The sequence below is a fragment of the Clupea harengus genome, chromosome 19 (assembly GCF_900700415.2).
Source record: "Clupea harengus chromosome 19, Ch_v2.0.2, whole genome shotgun sequence".
Taxonomy (NCBI): domain Eukaryota; kingdom Metazoa; phylum Chordata; class Actinopteri; order Clupeiformes; family Clupeidae; genus Clupea; species Clupea harengus.
In genome coordinates this window covers 20,106,034-20,130,374 of record NC_045170.1, presented here as the reverse complement: position 1 = coordinate 20,130,374, position 24,341 = coordinate 20,106,034, and the positions used below count along the sequence as shown (strand labels likewise).

The 24,341-nt window shown below is 40.1% G+C and overlaps 3 protein-coding genes and 1 long non-coding RNA gene across 7 annotated transcripts in view; 2 read left to right on the top strand and 2 right to left on the bottom strand.

Annotated features, from left to right (window-relative positions):
* The first annotated feature begins 5,150 nt into the window (after window positions 1–5,150).
* LOC105903703 (sodium-dependent neutral amino acid transporter B(0)AT3-like) lies at window positions 5,151–22,526 on the top strand. Of its 3 annotated transcripts, none has more exons than XM_042710646.1 (13): window positions 5,151–5,197; window positions 16,981–17,308; window positions 17,708–17,848; window positions 18,401–18,538; window positions 18,995–19,179; window positions 19,510–19,617; window positions 19,974–20,086; window positions 20,371–20,499; window positions 20,708–20,864; window positions 21,117–21,321; window positions 21,522–21,681; window positions 21,850–22,012; window positions 22,322–22,526. In XM_042710646.1, the coding sequence occupies exons 2-13, from the start codon at window positions 17,164–17,166 to the stop codon at window positions 22,523–22,525; spliced, it is 1,848 nt and encodes a 615-aa protein (XP_042566580.1). In that variant the 5' UTR covers window positions 5,151–5,197; window positions 16,981–17,163; the 3' UTR covers window position 22,526. The 3 variants fall into 3 exon arrangements, with proteins under 3 accessions (XP_042566580.1, XP_012686939.2, XP_031442371.1); XM_012831485.3 differs by having other exon boundaries at window positions 5,152–5,197; window positions 18,995–19,176; window positions 19,507–19,617; XM_031586511.1 differs by lacking the exons at window positions 5,151–5,197; window positions 16,981–17,308; window positions 17,708–17,848 and adding an exon at window positions 18,020–18,032 and having other exon boundaries at window positions 18,995–19,176; window positions 19,507–19,617.
* On the top strand, window positions 5,666–13,946 carry LOC105903647 (sodium-dependent neutral amino acid transporter B(0)AT3-like). The gene is made up of 13 exons (XM_012831422.3): window positions 5,666–5,935; window positions 6,372–6,805; window positions 8,077–8,217; window positions 8,537–8,674; window positions 9,144–9,325; window positions 10,055–10,165; window positions 10,497–10,609; window positions 11,125–11,253; window positions 11,380–11,536; window positions 11,853–12,057; window positions 12,311–12,470; window positions 12,649–12,811; window positions 13,179–13,946. Exons 2-13 carry the CDS (start codon window positions 6,631–6,633, stop codon window positions 13,365–13,367), a joined length of 1,863 nt encoding a protein of 620 aa, XP_012686876.2. The 5' UTR covers window positions 5,666–5,935; window positions 6,372–6,630; the 3' UTR covers window positions 13,368–13,946.
* LOC116225034 lies at window positions 8,127–18,393 on the bottom strand. Its single transcript, XR_004165879.1, has 3 exons — window positions 18,066–18,393; window positions 17,836–18,019; window positions 8,127–8,250 (listed from the first exon to the last, which is right to left on the bottom strand). It is a non-coding gene; the product is annotated as an uncharacterized LOC116225034 (long non-coding RNA).
* A 293-nt stretch (window positions 22,527–22,819) lies between the features above and the next one.
* The window catches only part of tert (telomerase reverse transcriptase), a 13,173-nt gene continuing 11,651 nt past the window's right edge, over window positions 22,820–24,341 (bottom strand). Inside the window, exons 16-17 of one of the 2 annotated variants that reach the window (XR_004165876.2) lie at window positions 23,675–24,135; window positions 22,820–23,639 (exon numbers count right to left, since the gene is read on the bottom strand). Coding sequence is in view for 1 of the 2 variants with exons in the window: in XM_031586496.2 (XP_031442356.1) it covers window positions 24,032–24,135 (104 nt within the window). In the remaining variant the exon portion in view is untranslated. Of the gene's footprint in view, window positions 24,136–24,341 lie in introns of both variants that reach the window. The other variant, XM_031586496.2, reaches the window with a different exon arrangement.

Sequence of the window (24,341 nt, the reverse complement as noted above, 5' to 3'; positions counted from 1 at the left end):
AGAACAACAGAGAGACACCAGTAGGCATGAAGGATGACTGGGTACAACCCTCGTGGACCTGGAGAAGATGGAGGCAGAAGAGGCTGGATGGAGGCCCAAATGGGACAGTAAGGCTCAGAACATGCTTACCCGTATTGGATTCTGCGTTGCAGTAGGCTGGGAAATGTTTGGTGCTTTTTTTACTTGTGCCACAGCCATGGTGGAGGCCACTGTAAGGTAGAGAGAAGGATGATCAAATGGCTATTACGTAACTAATGCAATAATGCAGTCATTGCGTGACTTGCACAAATATCGACACAAACTCCAGTGGGGGAAAGCTAGCATCATGTTGAAATGGACAGGACTTTCAAAGATGATTACACCGAGATGCTGAATTTCAGTTTTTTTTTTCTTCACATTATCAGTGGGTCCTTCCCTGCTTCATGAAACATAAGGTTACATAATGATGTAAAAAAGATCATGTGAGCATATCAGTTTTAATGTTTAGGATTCCAGTGTAATGTTATAATTATTACGACTATACTACTACTGATGCTAATAATAATAATAATAATAATATTGGCCCTCATTTTCGAACATTTTCTGAAGTTTCTTCTGAAATGTTTCTTACGGGCTTCGGAAAAACAACGTAAGCAAAAGACATCCGCCAAATTCATGCACGCTTGAAAATGTGGTCCTACGCAGCAGAAGTTTTCTGGGCTGTGCTCCCCCGGAAGAGTTTTCTTAAATTGAAAGCGCGTTCTCGTGCTCCTGAATTTGCATACATACACGCCCTGCCAGCTCCTTATAAGGGCACGCAACCGTAGTTACGTGTGCAGTCGGAATCGACCGAATCTACACGAAAGCAACTCGTAAACGAGTCATGTCAAAGTGGAAAGCGATCACCGTCGAGTAAACGCAGATCTAACTTCAACTATATATGTCTATGACTTGAACGGTGCAGAGATGGACTGTTGCAGGATGTAGATGTGTCCATTCTATTCCACTATAGCTATATCAACGTGATTGAGTTTAGTGCTTATTTATTTATTCACTTACATTTGCAGTGTTCGTGTACATTACATTTAGTCATTTAGCAGACACTTTTGTCCAAAGCGACGTACAAGGGATAGAACAGTCAAGCTACGAGCAATAGAGACCTAGTGTAACAATAAATACTACTTTACATAAGAAATAGAAAAACGAAATAGGAAATAAAAACGAAGTGCAGGAATGTAACTGCTATAAGTGCAAGTTAAGCACTAGTCGAAGTGCCAGTTCAGGGAGGTGCTCTCTGAAGAGTTGGGTCTTCAAAAGCTTCTTAAAGGTAGAGAGGGACGCGCCTGCTCTGGTAGTGCTAGGCAGTTCGTTCCACCAACATGGAACTACTTGAAAATTCTGGATTGCCGTACTTGCACAGACGGCAGTGCCAAACGACGCTCACTAGACGAGCGCAGCATTCCGGTGTAGTCCTTTTATTTATTTTATGACATCATGGTGCCTCGTAGAATCATGACTATAGGCCTACATGTGAAACGTAATTGTTAATGATACTTTAATCCGAGGATCTGTAGAGTTGATGTGAACGCAATCACCAACGATTTCTCACAAATTCATTAACACGGAGAGTTTTCTTAAATGCGATTCCTCAAAAAGTTTTTTAAGGAATCGCATTTGAGAAAACTCTGGCCGAGTTACGACTGCTATTTCGAGTTCGGAAAGTCTTCTGAAGTTCAGAGCAAATCCCAGATGAGAAAACTTTCATGAATGCCAAATGTTGTCCTAAATCCAATTCCTCTTAAATTCCTCTTAAATTCTTCTTAACTGCGTTCGAGAATGAGGCCCATTGTCTTGGCTTTTGACATGGAATATGTCTGCTATTGTACAGTCCAGGCACCAAAAATAAATATCAGAGAAGCAAAATATAGTCACATAATTTCACAGTTCTTTAGTCCTACTTGTTTACTTCATGATTTTGTGGCCATTCTGATGCACCAGTCTGAGTTCCCAGGTGTGTTCATCATCCTCTTTCAGATGCTGGAGGAGACTCCCCTTCTCCTCATGCAGTGGAGATGCCAGGAAAGGGCAATGTAGGGGTTTAGAGGGCCATCCATCCGTACCTCTGAGGGGTTGGTGAGTTGCCTACCAGAGCATACTGCAGTAACTCTCAGTGTTGCTTTATTTGAGGGATGTCCTTCTGAAAGATCAATGGAGATCTTGACCACTAGGGTGCACTACAGAGCAAAAGGGGTCCTTGAATATCCCTCATGCTGTGTTCGCAACTTGGTTACAGTTGTTCTGGTCAGAATTGACCGGCCTGACATAAATGTTAATAATGCTTTCTGTAAACATTTTATTTTGATCTGTTTTGTTTTAGCAATTATGTACAATTTCTACTTTTAAGCTTCCTTTTTAATGGTGTTGTACCACTCAGTTTTATTGAATTGAATTTGATGATTATTAGTATTTTGTGTATCGGTCAAAAATGAGTGTTGTGTATCATATTCATTCATGATACACTCAATTAACTGCATTAAATGTAACATCTGGCAGGTCTACCATTCTGTTTTCACTCATAAAATTCTGTATTACAGTCTTGGACATTCATTTTTTTAAAGGCCTGGTCATTTTTGAGCGAAGACAAAACAAATGTAACAATGTTTAATTATTTGTATAAAAACTTTTTTACAATTTTACTATAATGTATTTTATCCATTCATGAAGGTAGGGTGAATAATGTCATGAAGCTTCATGAGTTTAAGATGAAAGAAAAATTATTTATTTAGACTGGAATTTCAAAATTATAATTTTGAGTATTGAATATCAATTACTTCGGCTACTCTGCATTAGGTATGGACCTTATATCTCTATGGCATTAGCTTTCTGGTCTGTTCCCATAAGATGTAACAGTTACAAAAATTATACAAATGTAAATAGGAAATATGATCATAATGTTCAGTGCTTCAAAGCTTCAAAGAACACTTTTTGCGGTGTAATGAAAGGTTGTGTGTGTTCATGTTAGACCATCATTGGGTGCTATATTTGTTATTTGGATTTTTCACAATTTGCTTCATTCCTGTAGCATTTTTGGTATTCATTAGACCATTCCAGAAAAATGTATCAATTTCAAAATAAATCAACCTTCCACAAGACTGTGTGTATGTGCACCCTTTATGACATCATAAAACACCAGTATAGTAAGGACACCTTTACACCCTGTCTCTATAACAGCATGCAAGGGAATACTAAATTAAAAAACCTGCTCTTTTACAGTCAGTTCTTAATATCTTTATGCAATAAAAGAGAATAAAAACTGCCACCCTTTAGTCATTTAGTCAACCCTCAAGACAGGGTTGTTTTCATTCGTTGATTGTTTTATCCAACAGCATTCTGTACCCAGCAGCCATTGCATCGATGATTGTGTGCTTCCTCATTGCCCTGTACTACAACACCATCATTGCCCTGCCAATGACAACAGAACAGGTATCATATCCCCACCAGACTATCCAACCGATTTTCTTCTACCTGTTAATCTCTTTACATAGAGAAAATAAAAACATGTTTTACAGTAACCATGGCGTTACTGGTGCTGTACTTCAAATGGGAAATGTATGAATGCTATGGATGCTATGAATTTATGGACATGCGAATACCAAGAGTTTGCCTTCTTTGAATAAATTAACTGCATTTATAAAACAATTTCTACTCATAGAGCACTCAAAGCGCTTAACAGATGAATGCCTCAGACATCTACCCATTCATACACCGATGGCGGAGGCTACTAGTTGCCAACATGCACATCGGGAGTAGTTGGGGGTTCAGTGTCTTGCTCAAGGACACTTTGACACTTGGTGAGAACGAGTCGGGATTGAACTTGCAAAACCCAAAAAATAAATGCAGAAAGTAATACCATTTCACATCCTAGAATGACACCACAAACCTTTATATGGTATGCCTATTCCCCCCCATCCCCGTAGGTTCATTTTGAGTGTGCTCAGTGCCCCCCCCCCCATAGATTACTGCTGGTACAAACTGACCCCCCCCTTAACACATAGGCAAGCATCAATGACCACGGCACTCTGCAGTGGTGGCTGGTTTTGTGCCTGGCCTGTACTCTATGTAACCTACGTCAGAGTCATTGAATGTCAATTCTTCCACCCCTGTTCGTGAAAGGTTATTTTTATTGTTCATATAGAAACATCACCACTGTTTCCTGCACACTACTGAGTAAGCCTACCTACTGGAAGTGTACAGCACATCCGTCTCTGCTGTAGTTACGGCACATTGCATTATGCTTTATTGCTAATCCTGAGCATCCTTAAATTGTTTACCCGTTAAATGTGTGAAGTGTTATAAACGTGTTAGTGGAGACAGAGAACAGGAAAGGAGGACTGGTTTAAGGCAATTGATAGTTTAGTATATCTTATAATACTGGTGAGACTGATTTATGAGACTTATTTGGGATTGATCTCTGGAAACACTCCAAAAACCTGTTTTTGCTTTGTCATTGTGGAGTGTTGTGTGTAGACTGATGAGAAAAAGATGAATAAAATCCAATCTGAAACATAACAAAGTGTGAAAACTTGAAAGGATCTGAAAACTTTCCAAATACGCTGTACCTCATAAAGCTCATATCATGCAAATGTTTTAGTTCAAGTTGTATGTAAGTAACTGTATTGTCCACTGTAGTTTAAGATAAATAAGGACTTTATTTTCTCCCTTGTAATTGACTTCCCATCCCAAACTTATGTCTGTATTGTAAAAATAACTAAACTGGAGGCACTGCTTAATCTAGTACGTATATTCACGTGTGAGGTACAGTAACTTCTTAATCTGGTACACAGACGGACGTGTGAGGTACAGTAACAATATCAGCAGAAGCCATGTCAAACAAGGACATTGACTTCATGACTGGACACAAGCCACAACATCTGCTATGCAGGTAACATTTTCAAACATTAACTGAGTTACCATATTCTGCATGGGTGAATGCTATGATCTTCCTTCTGGCTGGAGTACCAAGCTTGCTTGCAATGTGTAGCTTTGCTTAAGTTTCTTCAAAAATCACTTCATCAAGAAGGAGCATCTGCCATCCAAATCGAAAAGTAACAGTGTGAACTGATCAGACAAATATATATGTTTCAAGAGTTTGCATATTGTACATTCTTACTGAGACAGAGTGTGTGTGAGAGAGAGAGAGAGAGAGAGAGAGAGAGAGGTTGTATGTATGTAAGTCATGTGTATATGTTGTTGTTATTGTTTGTAAAAAGCTATTCCTTCCATTGAGATGAGCCAATAAAAATGACAGAATGAGATGTAAATGTTTTGTAAATCAATGACATGAAATCAACAGAAAGAGGAGGGAAAGTGCTGTTTCATTGCTCCTGGTGAAACCCTGATAACGTAACAGAACCCATGTGTAACCATGACGTCATGGCACTTTGACTTTGGTAACACATATAATTACCCATGTCTTTGGAGTCAGAATCTGAATACATTTCACATCTGAATCTGAATCTGAATAAATGTAAAAAATAGATTTCCTTAGGAAATAACATACCATAAATATCAGACAATATTCACACATTTACATATATACATATAAATGTACTATAGTGGCTGTGTGTGTGTGTGTGTGACAGGGAGAGAGAGAGAGAGAGAGAGAGAGAGAGAGAGTGAGTGAGTGAGTGAGTGAGAGAGAGAGAAAGGGAATGGTGACATTGTTACATTGTTAATCTTAAACTGAGAACTTTGACGCCTGGAAAAAAACAAGAATACTTTTATTTCTCAGAGGGGTGCTAAACACACATGCACAGCACAGTGAATGTGGCCATAAAGACACGATGATGAATCATTAATAGCGCTGGGACAGATTCGCTGGCTCTCTTTCAGGCACTGTTGCTTTTGGAGCACTTAACAGTGCTTTGGAAAATTTTGGTTCAACCACTTTTGACACGTATGTACAATATTTTAAATGATTCACTTATATCACTATTCATACTGAGTACAATATTAAACTAATGAGCTGATCATATCACTTCTGGTTTGTTGTCTGCTCTTACTTTAAGGATTGTTCAGTTCAGGTTGTGTTAGATAGTTTGACCTTTAGTCAGATATGATTACCTTATATCATTGTTGTTCTGCAGATTGACAGAAATTTCTTCAGGACAAATGCCACTTGTGTAAGATAGGATTTTAGGTGCATATTTTCATACACATAATTCAGTTCAATTCAGGTGCGGTTTTTCATTTCAACAGAACACATTATTAATATGTCTAATCTAAGATTAGGAGGACAGCACGGGAGAAAATAATTTCCATCATTTCAATGGAATTTCCTTGGCTGTGGTGTGCTATCATGAAGTTAACCATTACATGAAATGTCTTTAAAGGGTTGCGGTGACGCCAGGCCTGAAACAACGTGTTCAAAAAAGAAATTAAATGATTGCCACCTTGCACTCTCTTCCATTCAGCTTGGCTTGGTGCTTTTCCAGCACATATAAAAAGGCTGCCTTGTGACCCCGGGGCTTGGGAAAAGAACAACGGAGAACGCCCACTTTAGGGGAGTCGAGAACATATGTGAGTTTCTCAACCAAATGGCTCCAAGCTCAAGAAGGATTCTCTTAGTAACTGGGTGACAGTCCGACTAACATGGGGGAGCAGGATGTTTCTGGACGTGATGGAGACAAGCTTGAGAGAGCCAGTTCAGCAGGGGATAGGCCTAAATGGGACAATAAGGCTCAGTATCTGCTGACCTGCATCGGCTTTGCTGTGGGCGTAGGAAATGTGTGGAGGTTCCCATACCTTTGCCAGATCTATGGAGGAGGTGAGTGAACCTGTTTAGCAACTCAGCACCTTAAATTTACTTGTAATTATGGATATTTAAATGATAATTCAGAGAATTAATAGAGGCCTAGAATCAACACAAAGTGTTAAACACTATTGTGTAATGGCATCTTTTTAACTTTGAAATTGACTGATTGACTACATCTGTGAAGAAAGATACACGTAAAAAAGACGTCAAATGAAAAAGAATGATGAATAAATGCATGGAAATATTGGACACCTATTTTCACAGTTCATTCAAAATGCATCAGTCTTTACAGTCTATCATTTTCTCAAAGTATTCAAAAAAGAACAGCATGAGCTGCAGTAAGACTAGGCTGATATGCAACTCTTATAGCTTTCATTAGTACCTGAATACTCCTAAAGTGAAAGCAGACTGGCAGTTAGTGACCATTCTCTCATGATTTTGCATTTAGTTCCATAACACTGTGTAGGAAGAGGATGGGAGCTTGCTTTGCTAACTATAGGTTAGGTTCTAGCTTTAGAATACTTGGATGCATTCCAGCATCATCTCTATGGTGATATAATAGCACTGCCCTACACTATGGCCCCTATGTGAGACTGTCAACAACTGCACCTCGTAGAAGTATTCCAATTTCCTAGTATTCATTGCTATGAAAACAGAATAAAAGGTCATGTGACATCCTTTCGCCCATCCTTATCATTCATTGGGTGTTCTTGATGAGTAGTGTGCAAATGCCTTGAGGTCATTGAGTTCACAAAAACTCATTCCCACAGTTCCTGGTCCCCTAGGCTACCTGATAGCACTAGTGTTTGAGGGGCTCCCACTTCTTTAACAGTCAATGTATAGGCCAGTAGTAACCATCAGTAACACACTTGTTTTAATGTTTTAATGCTAACATTTTAACCTCTTTTTAGTTGGAAATAGGGCAGCGGGAGGTGGCAGCTTCCATTTACTGCACCAAAGTGTTTTGTTTTTAGTTTTAATAAAGAACTGGTGCTGATATATGTCTGACTTTTATTTCTGTCTTTCATATTTCATATAACACAAATAATACATGCTTTCATAGCCAAGTGATGTGACTGTCATAAGAAATAATAAGCATGTCTCCTCATGCAGACGTCACGTATTGCATGTTAGAACTTCTGATGCACATGTGTGTCCACGCTGACCTGGTTAGCTAGCAAGTGTCTGTGCAGTACTGGATTTGAGTTGTTATCTGTGCACATGGGAGCTCAGTTCGATACATGTGTAAATTCATTCAAACTAACCTGTGTCGCTTTCCATAGGTGCGTTCCTCATCCCCTACCTGATAGCGCTGGTGTTTGAAGGTCTTCCTCTCCTCTACCTGGAGCTGGCTATCGGCCAGCGTCTTCGACTGGGGAGCATCGGAGTGTGGAACTCCATATCTCCTTACCTGGGAGGAGTGGGTGAGTGTTAGAATCAGAGTAAAGCACTCTTACCTGGGAGGAGTGGGTGAGTTTTAGAATTTTTTCTCTAAGAGGGTTGGAAACCCACCACAGACCCCCTCAACCTGAGCCCTGTCTTAGGGTATCTGTCATCTTTTTCAGTTTTCTATCTGTACCATATTAGTAGAATGTTTGTTAAAACTAGGCTGTAACATAGATATCTGATAATCTATCTGATAAAATCAATATTGTTCTATTTATTAGCAATGCATTTTCATATTGTGTTATATCTTCATGCTCCAAGAGTTATTAATGAAAATGAGTATGTTAACGCTGGCAGGTGTGTCTTCCATGATGGTGTCCTTCTTGGTGTCTGTGTTTTATAACACTCTTCTGGCCTGGGTCCTCTGGTACTTCTTCCACTCCTTTCAGGACCCCCTGCCCTGGAGTCAGTGTCCCGTCAATGAAAACCTCACAGGTAGAACAAACACGACCAAGCATCAGGACTCAGAACAGAGCTCGTTTTTACCACTTGTTGTGTAGCACAAGGCTGTGTTATTTGATTCACAGAAAGTACCTTGCTGGGCTAAAAACATCAGCTATAAAGTGCTGTAAATATTGAGCATGTTACAAAGAAGTCCATGCAAACTTTACAAAAATCCCATAAACCTACTTTAAATACAACTTGTTTTGCTTTACTGAGCAGTAATTATTAATGACACACAATTTCCTTGTGAAATTGACTCAAATTCCTGGTTTGAAAACACTGGCAAAAATATACATGCTGATATACATAGCAGAATCTTATCTTTTCAATTGCTAATAAAAAATTCGACTTTTTTAGCTGTAGCCACACAAAAACTGTCAAAGAAACATGCCACATACATAGAAGAAGGATTATTACATAACAAGATAATATGTAATATAATATTCTGTTTATATTCAAGGCTATGTAGAGGAGTGTGTGAAAAGCACCTCTGTAAACTACTTCTGGTACCGTGAGACCCTGAACATCTCACCTAACATTGAGACCAATGGATCGCTCCACTGGTGGATCATCGTGTGTCTTGGAACTGCGTGGCTCGTCGTCTACATTTGTTTCATCCGAGGAATTGAGACCATTGGAAAGGTTGGTACCATATCATCTTTAACATTTGAACAGAAGAAGTGATTTGAATACGTGTCAATTTGCACACATTTGTTATGTTGAGACACAGAACACTGGTGTGTTCTTTCCCTTTACCTGTCACAATACAGTGTTAGGTAAAAAATACTGTTTAGTCCTTGAACAAATTAGACTTAAGTGAGGGGCAGCCCATAGTATATTTTGATGAGTGGAACTGTCTACCCAAGCTAAAGTGCATGTCGCAATTACTGAACATTAATAAGGTATGGTCCAATCATTGTGATTGGCTGATTGCCACACCCACTAATTAGTCAACCCATTTATTGCACCCTGCTTTACTTGATTGCACCCTGCTTTGTGTCAATGAAATAAGCAAATATACGTAGGTATCCCTGCCTATTCTCAGTGCATGGTTGCTGATGCCCAAAGCCCATGCACGTTGCTCGTCGCACTAGTCAAATTAGGGCCCCAGAACTCCTTTTCCTCTTATTCACAATGAGTCGATGCCCAATGCTTCTGCAGCTAAACAGCTGAACAGTACCAAGACCTTGATACCCAGGGAGCAAACACACTGATAAAACATGCATATGAGCACAATACTTTAGGTAGCTTTGAATACAAGTGTCAAATTACTAAATGACTAAAGATAAAGGCAATGCAAGCAGATGGTGCTGTTTGAGTCCAGGTCATTTTAGTCATACTCACTATGTTTCACACACGTTTGTTTTCTAGGCAGTGTATTTCACAGCCACATTCCCCTACCTGGTGCTGACCATCTTCCTGATTCGAGCGCTAAGTCTCCCAGGAGCTACAGATGGCCTCATTTACCTGTTCACACCTAAGGTGGGGAGATCTCCAATGATTCTGCTGTCACCACAGACCTCAGATCAGTGACTGTTGTTGCAAACAATGATCAGACATAAATAGACTATAGGGCAGACTTTAGAAAAGGTCCTAGTCATATTGGTTGAATTTATTTGCACATAGCATATAAGTTTTTGCTATAGTTATAGTTTTTAACTATATGACTATGCCTATTTTGACTAATAATATTACTATTATGCAATGAATTATACAAAAGTTGTTCAAAACAGTGCAATTCGGGATAAATAAATTGAGGTTCGGGCCAGGTAAAAAGTCTGTGCTATCCCTATGTTTTTGTCTGTTTCCAAAGTGGGAACTGCTGAAAAATCCTCAGATGTGGCTTGATGCCTCGACTCAAATCTTCTTCTCTCTCTCTGTGGCCTTTGGAGGCCTCATCGCCTTCTCCAGCTACAACCCTCTGGAGTAAGACAACACAACCGCTCTGTCCAACAAACATGCATCTTACCATGACATACTAACCTGCACTGTGTTTATGAGCACATACCTTTCCTTTTCCGTTCATAGAACGAGAGATAAAAATGAGAGATATGCCACTGAGGTGACACTATACACAGATTATATAGGTTCTGATGGTTGCAGTGTTTGCAAACACCAACCACAACTTCATCTAAATGAAATACCAACATCATAGTAGTTGTGTCTTGCCAGCTGTAGAATCTAAACAATATGGAGCAAATGGACTAATAACCAAATTACCTCCTGATTCTATTTTCTACTTCTACTTACAATACCTTATGACAAAGTCAGGAAGCCATGACTGACAAACAAATTCTACCACGTAAAGTAAAGCCACTGGTCCTGATCATTGATTTCCACTGAGCCATTGTGAGCATATATGTTTGGGTTAATAACATTTAGTCACATTTGGTAACAAGGCATAAAAATCAATGGGTTCTCATACTTGTTGCGTATTTCAGCAATGACTGTGAGGTGGATGCTGTTATTGTGGGGTGCGTAAACAGCGCCACCTCAATCTATGCCTCCATTCCAATATTCGCCATCCTGGGCTTCAAGGCAACCTCAAACTACAACTCCTGTGTGGAGAGGTATGTGAAATAAATACAAACTCTCCCCTCTAAACTGACTTGACATCTCTTATGTTACTGTTAAATATTGTCTGTTGATAAACTGTGTTCATAGTTCTGTGTTGAAATACTTCATTGTTCTTGCAGTAACATCCTGGCCCTGACCAATGCATTTGAAATTGGTGACAGCAACATAACTCACACAAACTACGATGACTGGTTTACCTATTTAAACAGAACTGATCCTGTAACAGTGTCACAGTTGGACTTGAAGGAGTGCGACCTCCAAACATTTCTGGATCAGGTATTTCCCATCTCACAGAGGTGTTGACATATAGTACTTACAATCCACAAATTAATGACCAGGGACAGTGCTATCACAGTGTGTACTTGATAAGTTATATTGTTATATTGTATAATTGAGTTTGATACATAGATCCTAAACAGAATAATCATATAGTAATCAGGTTATTACTGATACATCATAAATGTTACTGCCTTTTGGTTAAATTGGACAAAATATAATGTGCGATGTATCCATACATACATAAAATCATGTAAGTACAAAGTATGATAGTCCTTCATATTCTTTCACTATTCTTTTGTCCTTTCTTACCCAGAGTGCATCAGGAACAGGTTTGGCCTTCATAGTGTTCACTGAGGCTGTGATCAAGATGCCGGGCTCTCAGGTGTGGTCTGTGCTCTTCTTCGTCATGCTCTTCAGCCTGGGGCTCTCGTCCATGTTTGGCAACCTGGAAGGAGTCCTCACGCCTCTGCTCGACCTCAACATGGTCCCCAAGTGGATGCCCAGAGAGCTCTTCAGTGGTACACACTACAAAAGCCTACTTGAAGACTTGTGGCCAAATAAAAAAAAAAACATCTTGAGGCCATGAAGTGAAATAACTATCAGTCTTTTGTTCTTTTATGATAAATTACATACATTAAATGACAAACCATCCATTTTCCTGTAAATTTCTCCCAAAAAAAGTACCAAAAGTACCTATGGATGTACTGCGAGTCTATCGCTCTCCTTCTCTAACCTCTGACCCTCACTGTCTCTCTCTCTCTCGCTCTCTAGCGCTGATATGCCTGGTGTGTTTCCTCATGGCTCTGATCTTCACCATGGGCTCGGGGAACTACTGGTTGGAGATCTTTAACACCTACGTTGGATCTGTGCCTTTCCTCGTCATCGCCTTGTTTGAGCTCATTGGCATTGTGTTTTTCTATGGAACTGAAAGGTATATACAGTGCGGTTTCTAGTTAAATGCTACATTCACTACAGTCACTGCTTGCATGTGTTTATTTGTGTTTATGCATCAAAGAGAGGACCCTTCGCTTCAACAAAGCAAAATAGTTCTTATGCAACACAAACACCTTTCATACAAGTCTGGTATTATGCGTACCGCCATGTTGTAGGTTTTGTAAAGAGATTGAGTTCATGACTGGGCGGCGTCCTAACCTGTTCTGGAAGGTGTGCTGGATGGGCATCAGTCCTCTGCTGCTGCTGGTCGTCTTTCTGGCCTACATTGTAGTTCAGGTCCAAACCACCCCCACATACCCCGCCTGGAACCCAGACTATGTAAGTGTAATCAGAGCAATCTACAGCACATGTATTTATCTGACAGATCATTCATTCGCAGTGGTCTAGATTACATCTATAAAAGCAATCCACTATTACCCCATATGACTCACATACACTGAACACTGTGTTATATTAAGTTAATATTTGTTACTAGTAAAAGCTATATTATGGCGAGTACAAGTCATTGGATTGTATGGTAAATCGGTTTGCCTGAGTGATCCATGCATCAGTTCTTCTGATTGATTTTCAAAAGATGAAATAAGTAGCCTCATATAAGTTGTTTTACTGAGGTGTAAGTCAATGTTACTATACACACACAGTGTAAAGCATTCACTTTGCTTTCTCATACTAATAATGGTTTTAGGTGAACTTTCCTCGAACAGAGGTGCAGCCGTATCCAGACTGGGTGTTTGCTATCTGCGTTCTCCTAGCAACGGTGCCTGTCTTGCCCATACCCATTGTCGCCCTCTACAGGCTGACACAACCCATCACAACAAGGCAACCTGCAAATGACAATACCACAGCCTTCAGTGAACGACAGATACGTCCCTGATATATACATATGGATCCTCAAAGAAAACTATTATCTTTATTTATATACTGCTGCTGCTGTAGTTTCCAGATTTCTTTTTTCATCATAAAAAGGTTTCAGTTAGCGAATAGTTGTATCACTTAGAGGAACAAACTCGGAACTGACTAAAATTAGGGAAAGATTGTGTTCCTATATAGGTTAATCTAAATAGATATACATTGTGCACCTTTAGGTAATCTATTTACATATAGATTGTATTCCTATATAGGTAATCTATATATATATAGATTTTAGGAGCAGCACAGATTTCACTTCTGTAAACTGCTCCATGTTAAGGTTCAGTTTGAACTTTCTGTCCTAGGTATTTCTATTTACAAAATGTATATATTTATTTATTTATACATTTATAATAGCTGAATACGTTATATATTCTTTAGTAAATGTGTTCCCATCATAGTACTGTAAGAGTGGATGTTGCTTACAGGAAATAATTTGACATTGTGTCCCAGCTGACTTGAACACCCTTTGTAATTGTTGCTCATGAGGCAGAATTGGAATGAACTGAAACAAAATGAACCAATTAAAATGTGATGGAATGCAGACACGCTGTGGGCCTTCAGTCAATTGGTTGCCTGGTTCTCTTCACTCTGTCTCCACTGACCTCTGGCTCCAAATCCAACGGGAAAGTCTAACATGAAAGTTAGAGGAAGGAAAAAAATGAAGCCCCTTTAGCAGTATGTTTAAGCATTTTTCAGATATAAAGATTCAATTCAATTTTATTTATATATCGCCAAAACAATAAAATTGTCTCAAGGCGCTTTACAGAGCCCAGCGCCTGGACCCCCTTATAGCAAGCACAATGGCAACAGGGGCAAGGAAAAACTCCCTGTTAATCAGGAAGGAACCTTAAGCAGAACCATGGCACATAAGGGGGGACCCATCTGCTTGAGGTCGGCCAGGTGGAGATAGGAAGGGGGGGTGATGTGGCAGAAGGGGAAAGGGAAACAACAAGTAGTAGATGTACACAGCATGCATTTTGTAGATGTACATAATATATATACAAACGTCACATGATATATACATGATACATACAAAAAAAGCTCAGTGGGTATACAGTGTGCTCACAGGTTACTGTTACAGGGGTAAAAAGAGTAGGAACAGAAAAAACATGTCGGTAGTGGCAATAATATATATTGTATATAAATGCTAACATAGGGTAACCCAAGCAAACTACAGCTCATGTATTTATCTAACAAGTCATTGGATTGTATGCTAAAATTGCCATGAGTGTCTGCGATGAGTGTCTGCAGTAAGATTTCTTCTGCTTGATTTTCAAAAGATTAAATAAGTAGCCTCATATAAGTTGTGTTACTGAACTGTAAGTCAATGCTACTCATGTTTGTACACACACAGTGTAAAGCATTCACTAATAATGGTTTTGTGAACTTTCCTTGGACAGAGGTGCAGCCGTATCCAGACTGGGTGTTTGTTATCTGTGTTCTCCTAGCAACGGTGCCTGTCTTGCCCATACCCATTGTCGCCCTCTACAGGCTGACACAACCCATCACAACAAGGCAACCTGCAAATGACAATACCAGAGCCTTCAGTGAATGACAGATACGTCCCTGATATATACATATGGATCCTCAAAGAAAACTATTATCTTTATTTAATAACTGCTGCTGCTGTAGCTTCCAGATTAAAAAAAAAAAAAGGTTTCAGTTAGCGAACAGGAACAAACTCGGAACTGACTCAAATTAGGGAAAGATTGTGTTCCTATATAGGTTAATCTAAATAGATATACATTGTGTACCTATATAGGTAATCTATTTACATATAGATTGTATTCCTATATAGCTAATCTATATAGATACTAATCTATATAGATATAGATTTTAAGAAAGGCACAGATTTCACTTCTGTAAACTGCTCCATGTTAAGGTTCAGTTTTTGACTTTCTGTACTAGGCATTTCTATTTAAAAAATATATTTATTTATTTATTTATTTATACATTCATAATAGCTGAATATGTTATATATTCTGTGGTAAATGTGTTCCCATCATAGTACTGTAAGAGTGGATGTTGCTTACGTGGAATAATTTGACATTGTGTTCCAGCTGACTTAAACACCATTTGTAATTGTTGCTGCTCATGAGGCAGAACTGGAATGAACTGAAACAAAATGAACCAATTAAAATGTGATGGATTACTCTGGGAAATGCAGACACGCTGTGGTTCTCAGTCAATTGGTTGCCTGGTTCTCTTCACTCTATCTCCACTGACCTCTGGCTCCAAATCCAACGGGCAAATCTCACATGAAAGTGAGAGGAAGGAGAAACTGAATCCCCTTTAGCATCGAGCCACCACCGGCCGAGACCAAACCACAGCCTAGAGAAGGCACAGTATGTCTACACGAGTCATTATGAGCTTTATTCATGAATTGCAGGCCTTCTTTGATCTCGTCATAGCAGAGTAGCTTCTGTCCTGGAACACAAATAAAACAGTACAACCAGGTTATACACGAAAAGATAAGGATTGAATGAGAGAAGGGAGACCAACCACATGCCAGTTCACAAGCTCTTCATAATATTGATACAGCACAATAGAGGGTTCATTTATAATCCATCTTAATCATTAATCATTAATCAATAAATCATCCCTCCCTGTCAGGCTCAGTGCATCACTGGTGTTCTATGTCTAACTTCCCACCAATAAAATGTCAGAAGAGAGTATCTCTGTAATGCTGTTATACTGGTCAGTGAAACTAGTTTGCAGAGGCTGGCAGGGACATGTTGAATCATATACAGTATGTCTATGCATTTTTTCAGATATAAAGATGATATATTGTACTGTTAAGTAACTGAACATTTTTCAATTATATATGTGTGGAAATTCTGCATATTTTCAAGACACTCTAACTCTAAAATTGATTAAATAACTTCAATTAACATGAAAAGAAGAAAAGAAAATCTCTCTCTGTCTCTCTCTCACACACACACACACACACACACACACACACACACACACACACACACACACACACACACACACACACACACACACACGCACACACAGAAACCGCCACCACCATCCAACAGATCTAGGTGGATCCTGAAAGCTTATGTCATTTCACTTATATGAGGAAAACAAATGGATAAAATGTTGATGACACAAGAGTAAAGCACATCATAAAACTGAGGGCAAGAGAGACAAGATGAAGAAGAACTGAAAGTTGTATGCCTTCTCTGCTCCTGTTTTTAAATTGACCCACATCAGATAATGAATGAATCACAACACTATTGGTTATGGTTTGTCAATCAGGTTTTTATCTGCATGTCATTGGACTGTGTTTAAATGCACTATATTACACCTGTTAAAAGTCCTCAACCCTGGTCCTGGCATTATCAGCTGTGATGTATGGACATCAACTTCACCTGCCCATAAAACATCTTAGGGAGTTCCTGGGAGCTGAGTACTTGCTGGAACAGAGTTACTGATTGAGACAAAAACAAACAAACAAAAAGAATGAGGAAGCGGTTAGCCTACCCCCTCACACACTCTTACCAATCTGATCCTAAAAACTATAAAAACCTGCCATGTCAAACCCTCAAAGCAAGACAGCATACCCTCAGAGAGAGAGAGAGAGAGAGAGAGAGATAGACTTGAGCGGGCATCACCACCACTGACCAGACCCTGTGTAAGAGACCTGAGAGGGCATCAGCTAAACTCACTCCACACCACAGAGAGGTTCACCTCAGCCACTCAGCCACACACAGGATACAAGCTCCATAGCAGGAGTGGGAGTACAGCTCAGGATGGCAGAGAGCGCAGGGGAGAAGCCTGCTGATGAGAGACCCAAATGGGATAATAAAGTCCAGTACATGCTGACCTGCATTGGCTTTGCTGTGGGCCTGGGCAACGTGTGGAGATTCCCATACCTCTGTCAGATCTATGGAGGAGGTGAGAGAGCTTTTATATGAGGTGTATTGAACATTAAAACTCAATATACACGCTGAATAGTGACAAATAATGAATCTCTAATCAGTGAAAAGTTATTATTTTATTCTATCATGAATGATTGTTGTACATTTTGACAGAGAGTAGCATATGATTAGGCAAACCTGAAGATGAATTGTTCTGATTATATTTGGTTACAGTTATTTTTTGGCTTTCTTTGGTTTGAGAGATTTGGCAAGTTTACAAGTTGTTCTGGAATGTTACTGTTACATCAACTATCCAGTCTCAAAATGAACAGTTTTTTAACTAACCTCTTTTAACTGGTATGAAGAGACAATTGTGGCATTGTGGAGCGATTAATGTGTAAACTAACTGAAACGAACATCCATGACCTTTCCATAGGTGCGTTCCTCATCCCCTACCTGATAGCGCTGGTGTTTGAAGGTCTTCCTCTCCTCTACCTGGAGCTGGCTATCGGCCAGCGTCTCCGACTGGGGAGCATCGGAGTGTGGAACTCCATATCTCCTTACCTGGGAGGAGTGGGTGAGTGTTAGAATCAGAGTAAAGCACTCTTACCTGGGAGGAGTGGGTGAGTGTTAGAATCAGAGTAAAGCACTCTTACCTGGGCGGAGTGGGTTAGTGTTAGAATCAGAGTAAAGCACTCTTACCTGGGAGGAGTGGGTGAGTGTTAGAATCAGAGTTAAGCACTCTTACCTGGGAGGAGTGGGTGAGTGTTAGAATCAGAGTTAAGCACTCTTACCTGGGAGGAGGTAAGAGTGCTTTAAGAGTGCTCCAGTCATTCACCTAACCTGTCCGTGAGGCACAGCAAACATCAGTGAGATACTTATGGTTTATGTGAAGGCTGTGACAACACAATAAAGTTCTATTTTCATTTTCTATGTTATTTACTCCTTATTTGTTCTGTTTAATGTGCCCTGTGTCAAACATCTCATGTTTTGCTTGAGGAGTGTTAGGTGAACTGAGTTCATAAATTCAGATTTGATTGATTTTGACAGCTTTAGACTGACTCTAGATGAGCAGACTCCTTGTCACAACCAAGCAACGTTTCTGAATGTTGTCAAACTGTGTGGACAGGTATGGCTTCCATGATAGTGTCCTTCCTGGTGGGTGTGTACTACAACACCATCCTGGCCTGGGTTCTCTGGTACCTTTTCCATTCCTTCCAAAACCCTCTGCCTTGGAGTGAATGCCCCGTCAACGACGACCGCACAGGTACCTCGGCACAACCCAACGGATTGTTATTTAAAACTCCTGAACAAGGGCTCAGAGCAAGGAAGTCATCTTAAGTAAAGTGCATTTTGCCGTGAGATCCTTTGTTACAAATTGCACTTCGTGTCTATACAATCTACACAGCTGTTTTATCTTAATTTAAGCTCAACAGGAAACTGTAATAAAATGAAATACTATCATGTGTATATCACATTTTTTTTTTACAATTATCCTTTTTTTAAATAAGGGATTTAAGTCTTTTTTTTAGAAGAAAGTAAACTGTGCAGATTTTCGAACGTGCTGTCTCCTAAAAACAGTGCTGACTTTCCATCAGTTGTTCCAGCTCTGAAGTTTGTTCTCTCCAGCTGTACTTCCTACAGAACTATCCAACAAACCCACAAGTTCCTGATCTCTGAGGTCAGAACCACCTGAGCTGTTTGCTCTGTCTGTGTACACTAGGCTACGTGCAGGAGTGTGTGGACAGCACGCCCGTCAACTACTTCTGGTATCGGCAGACGCTGAACGTGACGGCCAACATCGAGACCAGCGGGTCCCTGCAGTGGTGGCTGGTGTTGTGTTTGGCAACGGCCTGGTGCATAGTCTACATCTGCTTCATAAAAGGGATCGAAACCATCGGCAAGGCACGCATTGTTTTCATATTATCAGTTTTTATTATGAGCTTTGCTTCTGTAAAAGAAGGAGTATAATTTTGTTCTGCTTTTCTTGTCATTGCGGAGTGTAGTAAAGCTAAGAATCATTATCACTGTAATAATAATGACCTACTTATGTGCATAGCTCTGTCCTGGCAGGAACTCAAGGCGCACAACATCATAAAAATATTTGCACAGTCATAAACCAAAATATATAAAGTATGATATAAAGGTTCTTGTCCTCGTGTTACACATTGCTTTGCTGCATAGTCCAACACCGAAAGGGCTAATCCAGTTTATACATTAATCCACTTTACCCAGGCAGTGTATGTAACAGCCACATTCCCATACCTGGTGTTGACCATCTTCATTGTCCGAGCTCTGACACTTCCTGGTGCAACGGACGGTATCCTCTACCTCTTCACTCCAGAGGTGGGTGCTTCATTCAGAAAGTGCTCATCCCAGCTAGGCCATATGCTGCAAAGAGAGGACAGGAGAAGAAAAGGAGTTGACAGCATGTCATATAGTTCCTCTGTGGCCATGAAAAACAAAAAGCATTAAAATCTCTACCTGCAGTATAATACCGATACACTCGGCAATATAACTGTGAATATGTGTTGACAGTTAACTATCTTTTATTATTATTAATGTATTATTAATCTGTAAGGTCTTATTATTTCTTCTAATTCCGCTTTCAATTACAGTTTTATCCAGAGGCTGTTTAAACCAGCCCATGCACAGCATTCTAAGCCCCTAACACACATCCTCTGTTTTTCCCCCATCCTCAGTGGGAGATCCTGATGAAGCCCCAGGTGTGGCTGGACGCCGCCACTCAGATTTTCTTCTCTCTGTCCCTGGCCTTCGGTGGCCTCATAGCCTTCTCCAGCTACAACCCACAGAAGTAAACACGCCATTTCATCTGATTCAGACTGAATTTAGCCCTGTTATTATCAATCAAAAATTGAATTGCGTTGTATCATAAAAACCTCAGAAAGAAATGTATTCACCCATCATTTTGGCATACCCTGTGCATCAGCTGATAGCTGCAAGTCAACACAAAGGCTGATTGAACAAGCATCTATTAAACACTCCACTATAATTCACTATTAGACACTCTATTATTAAACAAAAAACACAACGCTTCACCTGTATGAACATCCTAACCACGTGTCTTGTATCTTCTAGGAATGACTGTGAGAGGGATGCTGTTATTGTGGGGTGCATTAATAGCGCTACCTCAATCTATGCCTCCATTCCAATATTCGCCATCCTGGGCTTCAAGGCAACCTCAAACTACAACTCCTGTCTGGAGAGGTACATTAAGAATATCTACAAAACATTAATATATATGTATTGCTAAAGAGGGATATATTACCGCATTAAGGACAGACATGTGGTATCACACTGGCGAAGGTGCAAATGGAATTCAACTTACAAGACACGAAATATTTTAGATTGCTCTAAGTAAATTCTTGTTTTGAGTTATAGCTCTGTTGGTGTTCTGCCCTCCATTTCCCTACAGCAACATCTTGTCCCTCACCAATTCCTTTGATGTTGGAGATCAGAACATAACCATAGAGAACTACAACAGTTGGCTGGACAGCCTGAACAGAACTGACTCAGTCTCTGTCGCCAGGCTGAACCTGACAAAATGCAACCTCCAGACATTCCTGGATCAGGTATTAAAGGACAACTTCATCAAGGCTATACTGAGAGCACAACCAGATCTGTGGATATGCCACAAAAGAAGAATACATACATAGACTTGGACCTGGATATGGATGTAAACGTGGCCAGTTGTAGAATTTTTGTTTTTGTTTTATAAAATTTCAATTTGGATGAGGAGGTGAGGAGATGAAAAAAAAAAAAAACTACAAGACATCTTACAATGATAACAATTGTATGTATTTTACCATCCTATACTTACCCAGAGTGCATCAGGGACAGGTCTGGCCTTCATCGTGTTCACGGAGGCCGTGATTTCGATGCCGGGCTCTCAGGTGTGGGCTGTGCTCTTCTTCATCATGCTCTTCAGCCTGGGGCTCTCCTCCATGTTTGGGAACCTGGAAGGGGTTCTTGCCCCTCTGCGTGACCTCAAGGTGGTGCCCAAGTGGATGCCACCTCAACTCTTCACAGGTGTGCAAAAGCGCTACAGAAGTGAAATGTGTCAAAATGTAAATATTTATAACATACCTAAATATTTGATATCATATATGCACTGTATATATATATATATGGCCTCATATGTCCTCTCAGCTTGTCAGGGCATATGAGTTGTTTATCCTTCAACTTAAATCAACACATTTCCATAAATTGGTCTATTTATTCTCCCTAAGCATTTATCGCTCTGCTGTCATTCCTGGTGGGTCTGGTCTTCACCATGGGCTCAGGGAACTACTGGCTGGAGATCTTCAACAACTATGTGGGCTCAGTCTCCCTGCTCATCATCGCCTTCTTTGAGCTCGTTGGTGTCATTGGCTTTCGTGGAATTAGACAGTACGTACAGTCTCTCTCCACTGACGGAAGTTGCATTTCCCTCAGTTCAGTATGGCAGAATAGGTTTTCTTAGCCCCTCCCTTGGGGACTGTGTGTGTGTACACAATAATACACAATCACTTACACGCAAGTATAACAATTTTTTTATTTAAATGTTTTGCTCTACAGGTTCGGTGATGATATTGAGTTCATGACTGGGCGGCGTCCTAACCTGTTCTGGAAGGCGTGCTGGCTGGTCATCAGTCCTCTGCTGCTGCTGGTCGTCTTTCTGGCCTACATCGTAGTTCAGGTCCAAACCACCCCCACATACCCCGCCTGGAACCCAGACTATGTAAGTGTCCTCTTAACATTTACATTTAAATCTATCCACTCCAACCAACTACAACCATGATCTCTGTTATGTAAGACAGCTGTGCACAATTAAAGTATATAGTGCTAAAACAATCCCAAGTGCTACATACGATGCAAAGATAATCATTAACCTACCACTATTTTCCATAGCCAACTTTATGAGCAAAACAAGTAACATTCAATACGTCAGAATTTGAAAACACATTGCGTTCCACAATAAGGCCCTGTATCAGATTATGTTTGACAATGGCACATGATAATATATTATTATTGTATATTTTTCATCCAGGTTGACTTCCCCCAGACAGAGGTGCAGCCCTACCCCACCTGGGTGTTCGTCATCTGTGTTCTCCTGGTGGCGATTCCGGTGGCACCCATACCCATAGTGGCCTTATACAAATGCATCTCCAATTTATTCAGAACCACGGAAACAGACGTCCAAAACAGACCATCAAATCCATACTGCAATGAAGGCTTTGACAAGGACACATAGACAGCACTGGGCACATGTGTGATCAAATCCTAAGAGATACTGATTTAACAAAGAGAGCTGTTAACTGGTTCTCTGGTAACTTCTGTGATCGGGGGGGGGGGGGGGGGGGGGGGGGGTACATGGGCAGATTAGCACATTCTTCTGTACATAACGAAAAGTAATTGTAAATAATTCTATGTATTACACAGGTAAAGCAATTTCTACATTTCCGCTATATTTGAAATGTTCAACAGAGTGAAAATACTTTAATATTTGTGTATACAACATATATTATTCATAAACATCTGCCTTTGTAGCACAAATGTACTCTTACTTCATTTGTACGCAAGTTTTTTTTTATTTCTCTTTTAGAAATGAAAGTGCATAGAACATGGAAAAACAGCAGCCATTTTTGTAACAATGTTTAAATATTTAACTTTAGTAAACATTTTATCAACATCTAGTATCAGACCTCTCACTTATATACTGGTTCTTCTTTGTTGTTGTCCTTGATGTCATCAGAGAAGTGATCAAATGTTTTTGTAACTGAGGTAGCTTAGCATTTTCAGCTAATGCAGTGAGATTGTTTGTCTGCAGGACGGGTAAACAACTTAAGCCGCAGTTTAACTGGTAACTTAGCTTAGGAGATAAGCTCTACTAACAATGAAAACGGACACTGAGACAGGGAGAGGAGAGGAGAAAGATGTTTTCGACCTTTCACTCTATATTTTAATGGAGGAGTTTTACGAGAAAACCCATATCGCCTATTCAGTTTTATATCAATGTAATGAGGGCTTTGCGTGACCATAGGGCTTGTGAAATGTGTTTAGTCAGGTTTTTTTCATCCCATTAAAGTTATAATCACACAAAGAAGGGGCGGTTGCATCTCTGTGGACACAATGGTTTCCACATAAATGTCACAATATTTGCCGATTAACAGAGAGCGTGTGGGTATTACAGTTTTAACGAAAGGTGAAGACACAAATACATCCTCCTCAAATGCTTAAAAACATGTCAAATAATCATCCAGGGCTTGGCCGCAGCGGTCACTGTTATTCATCGGCTAGTTTTAGGGTGACAGGGTCTAAAACCACATTAAGCAACAACCAGGCATTAGCCTACATCCATAAGGAATCTACAACCAGGCATTAGCCTACATCCATAAGGAACCTACAACCAGGCATTAGCCTACATCCATAAGGAACCTACAACCAGGCTGCAACAAGGCATCAGAACCACACCCATGTTTAACCTTCATCTAAGTCCTAATGGGTAACACATCCACTGAAGTTCTTAAAGAGCACAGATTCAGGCTTTGGCTGTAACTGTAAGTAAGTAACTAAGCAACCCCTTCTGCTTTGAACCATGCCACAGACGGTCTAAGACCTATACCCATCTCACGACCATACAACAATATTTCAATTATTCTGTAAGTCAAAGTAGCAAGACAGCTGTACGCCTACGCCAAGGGTGTTTCAGTTTGCTCTCCATCGTCCACCTGTGGCAGGTCAGAGGTCAGCTGATGCCTCAGGCTCTGATGGCCTTGAAGTCAGGGGGCACTCTAGGGGTGGCCGCCTGACGAACCCGTGCCAGCCTCATTCCACTCAGGGTTCTCTGAAGACGCCATTTTCCTGGCCAGGGGACAAAACAGAAAGGTTGAGGAAATCTAGCAACCCTAGTGCATAAAAAATATTTATAAAAAAAATAATATATATAAATATAAGTACGTTTATTTAACTATTGACGTTTTTCAAAAGAAACCAATGTCAAAAGGCATATTGGCCTTCTTCAGGGTGAAACTTGTCCAACAAACAAGAGTGGTTTAAAAGTAGGGGGT

What these genes read in the sequence shown, in the direction of transcription:
- LOC105903647 (XM_012831422.3), top strand. Translation starts at nt 6,631, where the DNA reads ATGGGGGAGCAGGATGTTTCTGGACGTGATGGAGACAAGCTTGAGAGA. An exon ending in TCCAGCTACAACCCTCTGGA is followed by an intron (nt 10,610 to 11,124) that starts GTAAGACAACAC and finishes TGCGTATTTCAG; the next exon opens with CAATGACTGTGAGGTGGATG. An exon ending in CCGCCTGGAACCCAGACTAT is followed by an intron (nt 12,812 to 13,178) that starts GTAAGTGTAATC and finishes TAATGGTTTTAG; the next exon opens with GTGAACTTTCCTCGAACAGA.
- LOC105903703 (XM_042710646.1), top strand. Translation starts at nt 17,164, where the DNA reads ATGGCAGAGAGCGCAGGGGAGAAGCCTGCTGATGAGAGACCCAAATGG. An exon ending in TCGAAACCATCGGCAAGGCA is followed by an intron (nt 19,180 to 19,509) that starts CGCATTGTTTTC and finishes TTTACCCAGGCA; the next exon opens with GTGTATGTAACAGCCACATT. An exon ending in TCCAGACATTCCTGGATCAG is followed by an intron (nt 20,865 to 21,116) that starts GTATTAAAGGAC and finishes ATACTTACCCAG; the next exon opens with AGTGCATCAGGGACAGGTCT.